At 51.7% G+C, this 11,231-nt stretch overlaps 1 protein-coding gene across 1 annotated transcript; it reads left to right on the top strand.

The window, feature by feature from the left end:
• Positions 1 to 4,883: 4,883 nt before the first annotated feature.
• LOC119304984 (probable aquaporin TIP3-1) lies at positions 4,884 to 6,146 on the top strand. Its single transcript, XM_037581640.1, has 3 exons — positions 4,884 to 5,141; positions 5,282 to 5,529; positions 5,629 to 6,146. The coding sequence occupies exons 1-3, from the start codon at positions 4,988 to 4,990 to the stop codon at positions 6,016 to 6,018; spliced, it is 792 nt and encodes a 263-aa protein (XP_037437537.1). The 5' UTR covers positions 4,884 to 4,987; the 3' UTR covers positions 6,019 to 6,146.
• The last annotated feature ends 5,085 nt before the right edge of the window (positions 6,147 to 11,231 follow it).

The raw sequence follows: 11,231 nt of genomic DNA, 5'->3' as shown, positions 1-11,231 counted from the left end.
AGGAAGATCCAGAAGCAGAGGAGGCCGAAGCCGTCCCATTCCTAGTCGCGTAGTCTGTAGCCCGTTCACTTGTATTTGTAGTCGCTGCCTTCCGTTGCTTTCCAGTAGCCCAGGCCCAATAGGTGCACCCAATGGTCTAGCCCATGACGAGAGTAGGGTCGGTCGCTAACATTCCCCCTTCCTTAAAATCCGGCTTGACCTCAAGTTGATGTCATGTCGAACCTCCTGGATCCCATGGTACTTGATGCTTCATGACTTCGTCGAGGTTGCGGTGGGTGCCGTAGCTGATGCGGAACTTGGCGAGGTTGAGGAAGCAGATCACACCGACTTGCTCAAGGAAGTAGTCATCGCTGATGTTCACTTGGTCACAAAAAACGTCAAGGTAGTAGGGTCGGTCAACACAACCATTGTCGGAGTAGAAAGCTGGAGCTGCAAGATCCCTCCTTCCTGTTACTTTAGTTTGAGCAAAAGATCTGAAGAAATAGAGAAGGGCCCAGATGCTTGGATCCCATGACAACTTCCCTTGACAAAACTCAAGGTCCCGGAAGCTCCTCATGGCAATAGAAACAAAGAACTAAAATGGCAAGTTTTTGCTGTGCCAGCACAACACACTAAGTAAAGTGACCATGTAAATTCCCAAGCAACACATTCAAAATCATATTGTGTAGCAGCTTCCAACATGAGCCTTTTGCAATTTAGGCAACTGAACTCCACCAAGAGGATATGTTGTACTAGGACATCACCTCGGTGCCACGGAAAATACAACTCAGGGTATGTTGCGGCAAGAGCTTTTTGCTCGGACTGGTTGACAACATCCGAGTTTTTCAAGTTAAACGACCATGCAATCTTCCATTGGATATGATCCGGACCAGACTGAATAACATGCCCAGTTTTCAGCATCATCTGGTCCACACTTAAATATCTTTAGAAACTCAAATCCTTGTCATGCAATGGAGAAAGCATGCCTAGTTTGAAGTGTGTCCAGAACGCGATGGTAACAATAACATATGCAGCAGGAATTGATAGACTGTCACCTGGATCCAAAGTCAATTGCGAAGCTTGGAAAGTTAGCACCCAAGGAATCACAATCGGAAGCAAGGCATTTGGTTGAGCCAGTACAGAATAATGAGTCAATTTTATGAAAACTGGACATTGGAAGTTGCAGGCCTCGTTAGTAGACACTGAATAGAACACCCAAGCAATCCTCCATACCATCAAGTAAGAAGCACTAGCATGAGAAGATTTACTGATCACCATCTTAACAGGATAGCACTTAGACATGGACTGCAGATATGTATTGTCAGGAACAGAACATGCATGGGAGTAATCAGCTGGGATACTGACAGTGATGTTGAAACTAGATATCTGCCATGAGCTCATTTCTGTGGAAGAAAATGCAGTGGTCTGTAGCATAACCAAACATGCAGTAATAGGTCTATCTTCACTTATCCTCCAAATCATTAGTTGCATGGAATGGTGACCAGGAACATGCCGCACCGGTGGAGACCAGGCTTTCAACTCAATTGAAGTCCATGAACAACTGAGGGGTAGAACACAAATAGTTGCAGTTACTTCAATGCTAGATAGGTACTTGGGACCAGAAATTGCTTGCTGTCCAGGATTCCAGGATAATGTCAGTAATTCCTCCGAACTGTACCGGATACCGACAAATAAGCCAGTCGTGACAACATGAGTTGTAACAAGTAGCTTGCTACTTGTGTCAAATCCATTTGTGTGTGACCACTTAGCCCATCCTCCAGTCAACAGGTAGAACCTAGAACAACCAAAACTCCAGTCTCCTACATCCCATGGCCATTTTAGTAACTTATAATTCATACTGGGAATGGGTTGATCTGCCACTAATACTACCTTGTGGAGCCTTTTTTTGAGACTTGAAAACTCTCCACTGACCCAAATATTGCTGAGCACTAAGATTGCCAATAACAAACAAAGCATCCAATTCCTTTGAAGCTACGATGACATGTGGTGCAAGTCTAATTATCGAGGCAGATTCCCGTTGAAACAAATTTTGAGTTGGTGATCATGTAAGTGGTGACTTGTCCTGCTCCTTGGTGACATTGATGTTGTTGTTATTGTTGAGCAACTGGAACATGTTGACCTTCTGGACATGAGCACTCCTCAAAACTGCAGCACTTAGTGGCATAATACAAGAGCAGAAATAGGCACACGCTATTCTCGTGGGCGGACATACGCTGAGTGCAGATTCTGGTGATTCCATGCTGGTGTCTTGGTCTAAACTTTCTGTAGAACACCGGGAAGACGCTGACATAGGAACACTTTGGAACACGCTGATGGCACGTGTGTACGGCTTGAAGTGGAGATCATCCAGGCAAACCAATGGGGTGGCAACACTTGGAGCGAGTTTGATTGCTGTTGACACCTCCACAGCGACAGAGACAACAGTTGTAGCATTGTCCCCTCCTGGGCTCGCGGTCGAGCAGGTGGCGGCCGACGCGTCAACGGAGTCCATGTCACCTGATGTAGAGGTGGGGTTTGGCATTGAGATGTCCATGGCCATTGCATCCGCTGCCCCTGGCGCTGGAATGATGGTGGTGGAGTTCGCCGCTGTTGAGCAGGCACCCGAGACATCCAGTGCGGTGGTCGGCGTCAAGGTCGAGGCCGCTGGCTCAAGACCGACATGGTAGCGCTCGACGGCGCTGACGGTGACCTTGGACGAAGCTGGTGTTGCGGCAGAAGCAGGCGCCGACACTGACATGATGGCGGCGCGGCTTGGGCATTGTGTCAAACATGTGGTGGGCATCCAAGCAGCGAGGACGTTGGTGTCTTTGTTCTCAATTGTCTGGCGCGGCGCATCCTCTTCCTCCTATTGTTGTTGTTGCTGCGCGAAGGCTGATGTCGATCTCTGAGCAGAAACCACCACAGATGCATCAGTAACAGATGTGTTTTCGTCCGCCATAGACACAGTTGGGGTCGATGTAGTCGTCGGCGCATGGTCTACGTACCCGTGGTACCCCGCGCATGCAGACTGTAGTGCTGCTGCAACGGCAGCCGACACCTCCGATGCTACCGCCGCCGACACCTCTGAAGCCACCTGCGCCGCGATGGCTGTAATACGGGCGCTAAACTCGGCGCGATATCGTGCCCGCTTGTCCCGGTCCATCCACTCGGCAAGGCATCGCTGCTGCAGGTCCTCCACCGACGTGAACGCTCGATCACGGCGGCCAGCCCAAGCTGATCCCCGTGACATGGCTGGAGATCGATTAAGGTGTGGAATTTTGTGTGGATTTTGCGTGGAGGAATCGGTTGGCTCTGAATACCAATTGTTAGCAACACACTAGTACAGAGATCAATTGCTCAAGGATTTGAACTACAAGCCATGGATTCGCCAAGGTTTAGCTAGTACAAAGAAGGAGATGAACACGAGAGGAAGAAGATATATAAGCAGAGGAGGCCGAAGCCGTCCCATTCCTAGCCGCGTAGTCTGTAGCCCGTTCACTTGTATCTGTAGTCGCTGGCTTCCGTTGCTTTCCAGCAGCTCAGGCCCAATAGACACACCCAATGGTCTATCCCATGACAAGAGTAGGGTTGGTTGCTAAGAACATCTCTAGCAGACCCCTTAAAATCGCAAACTGTAAAACTGGGATGAGGGTTGGTAAAAAAAATACATTTTAAGGGTTTATTTTAGCTACGACTGAACAGATACCATAAAACAAACTGTAAAACTGAGATAAATAGGTCCTTCCTCAAGTCCGGCCGATGCCGCCCCTTCCTCCAGTCAGCCGCGCTGGCCACGCCCAACCCCGCCGGTCGCGTCCCGTCGCCCGTCGGCCGCACCCCGTCGTCCGCCTGTCGTGCCTCGTTGCTCGTCGGCCGCGCCCCGTCACCACGCCAGCCGCGCCCAGCCTCGCCGGTCACGCCCCGTCGCCTCCGACGTCCGCGCCTTGCTCTATTGCCAGCCGCGCCGGCCGAGCCATGCCCCTTTGCCTGCCGCGCCGGGAGGATTCCGGCGGCCAGGCTGAGGCCATGGGAGGCCATGACAATGTGACCTCATCCAATTCGAACCGGCGGCGATCGATTGCAGCGTCTAGCGGCCTTTTCCGGTGTGTGGTGATGACTTCCGGCGAGTTTAGGGCGGATTCCGGCAAACTCCGCGACGGTGTGCTTGCTCCGACGAGGTTTGACCGGTATAGGGGGCCCTTAGATTCGGCCTTCAAACCTCCAAATATAAGGGTTTCGATTGTGCATTTTCGGTGACCCTTAAAAAATTTACGGGTTGGACCACTTTTACGGTTTCTGTAGTGCACAATTTTTTTCGACCAAAACTGTAAAACACAAAAATTATGCGGGTTTGACCACTTATACGGGTCTGCTAGGGATGCTCTAACATACTACCTCTATTCTGTTGCTGGGCTTTGATCGGGCTGTGTATTGTAATCAACTGAAACTTAACTTGGGTCAACGAGCTACGTTGGATGTGAATCAGACGTTCCAGAGTAAAATTGACTGATACAAAGAAAAAAAAAATTCAGGCACCTGAGCTACAGGCGCTCTGCTCCCGCACAAAGAAAACTTCGTGCGTAAGGCAAGGCAGAGCACCGCACCTACCCGCGCCGCAGTGTCTTGCATGCATGTCCATGACCTGGCAGGTGATGCGAGGAGCCTGGCCACCGGATAAGATTAACACGCCGAGCGAAGCCGCCGCGGGTCACATACACTACACGTACTACATATGGTCGCGCGCGGTGGGTGCACGCCGCACACGCAGGGCTTGGCATGCACGGGCAACCGAGCCTCCTGACCAGACGTGAGACGTGCCACCGCTCTGGGGCGTCCTCCCGCACACGTGTAGCTGCCGCGGCTCCAGCCGCGGCCACGTTATAAGCCACGCGCGCACGCGGCGGCCATCCTCACAACTCACACACTACTTTCGTTGGCAAGAAAGAAGCGTTGAGTTGAACAGAGAAGAGCGGCTTGCTTGCTTTGGTACGTACGTACGTCGGTCAGGATGAGCACGGCGGCGCGGACGACGGGGCGGCGGGGGTTCACCATGGGGCGCAGCGAGGACGCGACGCACCCGGACACCATCCGCGCCGCCATCTCCGAGTTCCTCGCCACGGCGATCTTCGTCTTCGCCGCCGAGGGCTCCATCCTCTCCCTCGGTACGCACCCTACCTAGCTACGAGCACCCATCCGTGCATCGTGCATGCCCAGTTTCCACCGCACCGTGCATCTATGTAGACTAGCTTGGTTAAGTATCGACGGTCTTAAGACGTACGTGTATGCGTCTGTGTGCTTGCAGGGAAGCTCTACCATGACATGAGCACGGCGGGCGGGCTGGTGGCCGTGGCGCTGGCACACGCGCTGGCACTGGCCGTGGCGGTGTCCGTGGCCGTGAACATCTCCGGGGGCCACGTCAACCCGGCCATCACCTTCGGGGCGCTGCTCGGCGGGCGCATCACCCTCGTGCGCGCCCTCTTCTACTGGATCGCGCAGCTCCTCGGCGCCATCGTCGCCTCCCTCCTCCTCCGCCTCACCACCGGAGGCATGGTACTACTATCTTTCTTCGATCATCCTTGCGACGACTATCTATCTAATTAATCGTGGCATAAGCTAATTAATTAATTAATCTTGTGATGGTGTTCGCAGCGGCCGCCCGGTTTCTCCCTGGCGTCGGGGGTGGGGGATTGGCACGCGGTGCTGCTGGAGGCGGTGATGACGTTCGGGCTCATGTACGCCTACTACGCGACGCTGATCGACCCCAAGAGGGGCCACGTGGGCACCATCGGGCCGCTCGCCGTGGGGTTCCTGCTCGGGGCTAACATACTCGCCGGCGGGCCGTTCGATGGCGCTGCGATGAACCCGGCGCGGGTCTTCGGGCCGGCGCTCGTCGGGTGGCGGTGGAGGCACCACTGGGTCTACTGGCTCGGGCCCTTCCTCGGCTCCGGCATTGCTGGGCTCCTCTACGAGTACGTCGTCATGCCGTCTACCGATACCGCCGCCCACGCCCACCAGCCACTCGCGCCGGAGGACTACTAGCCGCCACCGCCAAAGCTGCTGCTTCAAATCCTTAAAATCCAACACCTGCAGCTATCCTTTATCGCATATACGTAGTATGTTTGCTTGTTTCTACGTACGGTACTTTGTGGTTAATAATGGAGGGTGGCCCTGCTGTGCATGGTTGCCCCGTTCGTGTATATTTCCTAGGTGATGTTTGCCCCGTTTGTGTAGTAATAAATTCACTGCCTGCAATATATCTTCAGTTGTGTTACTGTTTTTTTTAGAATTGGGGGGGACCTGAATATATTGCTCAAAGGGCTGCTGTGGCAGTGAATACAGAATTACATAGGCATGGTGCAACGTGCAGAGAGGTAGGAGCGCCATGAGAAGGCGTCCTCCTTGTCTTGTGAATGCACAAGACGCACAAAACGATGAGACCAGAGATCCAAAAGCAGTAATAAGGCTCCTAAGGGTTATTACAGAGTTTTGACCGACCAATCTAAATACCATGTCATTACGTGCTTCCCAAATCATCCATAGTAAAGCCAGGAGAAACCGAAGGCCAAGCCGTGGTCGGGAGGTGAGGAGGAGTAGTGGCGTCCCATAGGTCTGAGATTTTGCTGGTTGGAGGTAGGAGCCCAAGTCAGTTGTCGGGAGGTGAGGAGGAGTAGTGGCGTCCCATAGGTCTGAGATTTCGCTGGTTGGAGGTAGGAGCCCAAGTCAGTTGCCAAATTCTCTCGACAAGAGGGCACGTGATGAAGAGGTGGTTGGAGTCTTCGGATAGCCTAGCACACCAAGCAGTTGCCAAATTCTCTTGGCAAGAGGGCACGTGATGAAGAGGTGGTTGAAGTCTTCGGGTAGCCTAGCACACCAAAGGCATATATCTGAATCGATTATATGCTTGTGTGCAAGGTTGATCCTAGTGTTGAGACGGTCTTTGAAGTATGCTTATGTGCAAGGTTGATCCTAGTGTTGAGACGGTCTTTGAAGAGTAGCGAAGAGAAGCCATGCGAATACTTTGAGCTTCCGAGAAACTTTAGCATTCCATATGAAGGGAGCAATGAGATCGTTGTCTGGTCGGGCCATGAGGGCACCGTATGCATGCTTGGTGGAGAAGGCAATGCCATGTCGCAGGAACCGTTGGTCTTCCTCCGCCGATGGCATAAAATCCTGCAAAATAGCCACAAGCGACACTAGCTCTTGTTCTGCCGTGAGGGAGAGGCGGTTACGGAGGTTAGCTTGAATACCGTAACGCAAAATGTTAGCCACTTTAGCCATCTCTAAGGTGGAGTGTGAGAATAGGCGGGGGAAGCGATTAAGGGAGTTCGGGATTAGGGGGTATCCGGACAGCCGAACTATATACATCCTCTGGATTATTGAAGCGTGAAGACACAAGACTCAAGACTCCGTCCCGTGTCCGGATGGATCTCTCCTTAGCGTGGAAGGCAAGCTTGGCGATCCGGATGTTGTATTTCCTTTCTTGTAACCGACTCCATGTAAACCCTAGCCCTCTCCGATGTCAAAACCAGAGAGGTTGATCCTTAGAAGGCTGATCACAATTGCAATCATACCATTATAGGCTAGCTTTTAGGGTTTAGCCTCTACGATCTCGTGGTAGATCTACTCTTGTACTACCCATATCTTCAATATTAATCAAGCAGAAAGTAGGGTTTTACCTCCATCGAGAGGGCCCGAACCTGGGTAAACTTTGTGTCCCTTGCTTCCTGTTACCATCAGCCTAGATGCACAGATCGGGACCCCCTACCCGAGATCCGTCGGTTTTGACACCGACATTGGTGCTTTCATTGAGAGTTCCTCTGTGTCGTCACCGCAAGGCTCGATGGCTCGTCTCGTCATCAAGGACGACATTACCTCGGGGGGAGCTCTGGCTGTAGGCCAAACTCTCCGACTTGGTGGCTTTACCATGGCTGCCCTATCGGCGGTTGCGCCGACGATGGCCTCTCGGGTCATCAAGCATAACCTTCACGTCAGTTCGGAACTCGTCGAACAGATGGATCCGATGGAGATCTCCTTCCTTAATGAGCTCTTGGATCGCATCGCCGCTCTGGGAGTCGCTACAGACTATGACCTGATCGGGCTTAAACCCGACCAAAGGGACATCAGATCCCCGCCGGCCACCCATGAGATAGCGGTAGTGGAGGAACCATACGCGGATTGCCCCTCAACTTTGAGGACAAATTATATTCGGATCACCGAACTACTTGAGTCGAACACCTGCCCAAAGGAAGACATGACCCGGGTCTCGGACTTAGAATCAGGCATTGGGCCGAAGAAATCGGGCAGCACTCCGGATCCCGAGCTGTCAGGCTCGAAACCTCCCACGCCCCTGGGTGTTAGATCGGATCAAGATCCGGATTCAGCTAACAACACCCACCTGGACTTAAACCGTCTCTCCCGCATTAGGCAAGAGCCCCAGGAGACTGTACATCACTACTGGGCCAGATTCCTCCTTGCGCTTAACAAGGTCAAGGACTGTCGCGAGGAGGACGTAGTCTCACTCTTCTACAAAAACTGCACGGACAAAGGACTCCTTAATGCTATAAGCCGTCGTGACATAGTATACTTCGCGGACTTGGCAATCATAGTACATAAGTATTGTGTGATGGAAAGCGCCTGAAAAACCCAAACAGAATTTTGGGACAGTATGGCTCTCACCAGGACCTTTGTCCGAACTAAATGGGCAAACTCTTGTAAGTCGGCCGATCCAATTCACAAGAAACCAAAGCACACCCTAGGGCGGGGAACCGTATTGGAAGAATGGCTCGATGGGCCATGTAAACTCCATAGTGCTCCGGACACAGCACCAACCCATAGCCTTAGGGCGTGTTGGATACTCCGGTAGGTTGTGAAAAGTGGCGAGGATCTTCTTTCAAGCCATAAAGCAGAACAACATCCCGCCAACAAACACAATATAGCACTAACAGTCTTCGAGACTTTTGCCTCAAACAATAGGCCCACGCGAGCTCATCGAAGCTCCGCTGAAATTGGCCATGTGGCCAAAATAAGAACGACACTGCTATAACTTTCAGTGCCAGTGACGAACCTCGATTCCAGACTGTCCAGGCATCGACCGTTCTGGTCCTCAGCCCAATCGTGGACGGCTTTCGGCTCACTAAAGTACTCATGGACGGAGGAAGTGGATTAAACTTGATCTATGAAGAAACACTCAACAAGATGGAAATTGACAGAAGTCGTATTGAACAGAGCGGCACAACCTTCAGGGGAATTATCCCTACTCGAGAAGCACGGTGTGCGGGAAAAATCACACTCGATGTGGTATTCGACACCCCGAAGAATTATAGGTCCGAAGAAATCACACTCCAAGTGGCTGCTTTTAACAGCGGATACACACCCTTCTAGGGCGGGACGCGTTTACAAGCTTTCAAGTTGTACCCCATTATGGGTACATGAAGCTTAAAATGTCCGGACCCAATGGAATCATCACTCTATCCAGTGATCCGGACGTCGCACTTTGCGCCGAAAACAAAACCGCAACACTAGCCCTGGAAGCATTATCCGAAGCCCTAGCAGCCGAAGAGTTAACAACACTATGGGCCACAGTGGACAGGGACGACGTGATACTCGACAAGCGACCCAAGTCCACCTCATTTAAACCCACAGACGAGATAGTCAAATTCCAAGTCCATCCAACGGACCCCACGAAGACAGCTTCCATCGGGACACAGTTGAGCCCCGCGATGGACGCCGCACTGCGAGATTTCTTACGCGAGAATTGGGACATTTTCGCCTGGCACCCATCGGACATGCCAGGCATCCCACGCAGATTGGCCGAACACAGCCTCAATATATTAAAGGGATACAAACCGGTCAAGCAGACTCTAAGACGGTTTTCTGAGCCCAAAAGGCAAGCCATGGGGGAAGAGCTAGCCAAACTACTTGAGGTCGGATTCATCAGAGATATCAAACATCCAGATTGGCTGGCAGATTTGGTAATGGTACCAAAGAAGGACAAATCCTGGAGCCTATGTGTCGACTTCAAAGACCTCAGCAAGGCTTGCCCCAAGGATCCCTTTCCCCTCCCTCACATCGATCAAATCATCGATGCCACAGCTAGACACGACTCGCTGTGTTTTCTTGACGAATACTCTGGATACCATCAAATAAAGATGGCAGAGTCTGACTAAGCTGCAACAGCTTTCATAACGCCATATGGCCCTTTTTGCTTCAACACTATGCCTTTCGAGCTTAAGAACGCCGGCGCAACCTATCAACGCATGATTCGAACATGCTTGGAAAAACAAATCGGCAAAACAGTGGAGGCATGTGTGGACGATGTGGTCATAAAAACAAGACACGTCAAAACCCTAATAGATGACTTGAGGCTTACATTCGATAACCTCCGGACATACGACATCAAGTTGAATCCGGAAAAATGCGTTTTCGGCGTCCCCTCGGGGAAACTGCTGGGCTTCATTGTTTCCAATAGAGGAATTGAAGAGAATCCGAAAAAAATCCGAGCTCTATTGCAGCTGGCTATACCAACAGACCTCAAGCACATCCAGAAACTAGCTGGATGCGTGGCCGCTTTGAGCCGCTTTATCTCCAGGTTAGGAGAAAAGGCATTACCTCTTTACCTCTTCCTTCGGCGCACCGAACACTTCGTGTGGACGGATGCAGCCACGGCCAGACTCAATGAAATAAAGACCTTACTGGCCAGTAATCCAGTCCTAACAGCGCCAAATATCGGCGAGCCTATACTACTGTACATAGATGCAACACATCAAGTGGTAAGCGCAGTGCTCGTCGTCAAACGAGAGGTGGACGGATACAAATTCCCGCTTCAAAAGCCGGTTTATTACGTATCCATGGTCCTCACCCCATGCAAATCCTAATACCCACATTATCAAAAAATAGCGTACGCGGTCTTCATGGCATCCCGAAAGCTGCGACACTACTTTCAAGAGTGTTCGATCACGGTGGCCTCCGAAGTACCGCTCAATGACATAATAAATAACCGCGACGTATGGGCCGGATTGCTAAATGGGCTATCGAGCTCCTTCCATTTGACATAATATACAAACCGCGGTGAGCCATCAAGTCGTAAGTACTGGCTGACTTTGTCACCGAATGGATAGAAGCCGAACTCCCTAAAGAGTACGACGCGTACTCCAACTGGATCATGCACTTCGACGGCTCTAAAATGCTGGCCGGATTGGGAGCAGGTGTCATCCTGACGTCTCCCACCGGAGACACGGTCCAGTACGTCCTCC

The sequence above is a fragment of the Triticum dicoccoides genome, chromosome 1B (genome assembly GCF_002162155.2).
Source record: "Triticum dicoccoides isolate Atlit2015 ecotype Zavitan chromosome 1B, WEW_v2.0, whole genome shotgun sequence".
In the NCBI taxonomy this organism is placed as follows: domain Eukaryota; kingdom Viridiplantae; phylum Streptophyta; class Magnoliopsida; order Poales; family Poaceae; genus Triticum; species Triticum dicoccoides.
The sequence above is the reverse complement of the archived record's forward strand: the minus strand, read 5'-3'. Positions and strand labels throughout refer to the sequence as shown.

Excerpts from the sequence above, each read along its gene's own strand:
- LOC119304984 (XM_037581640.1), top strand. The coding sequence starts at position 4,988 with ATGAGCACGGCGGCGCGGACGACGGGGCGGCGGGGGTTCACCATGGGG. Across the intron at positions 5,142-5,281 it reads GGGCTCCATCCTCTCCCTCG|GGAAGCTCTACCATGACATG; the intron begins GTACGCACCCTA and ends GTGTGCTTGCAG. Across the intron at positions 5,530-5,628 it reads GCCTCACCACCGGAGGCATG|CGGCCGCCCGGTTTCTCCCT; the intron begins GTACTACTATCT and ends TGGTGTTCGCAG.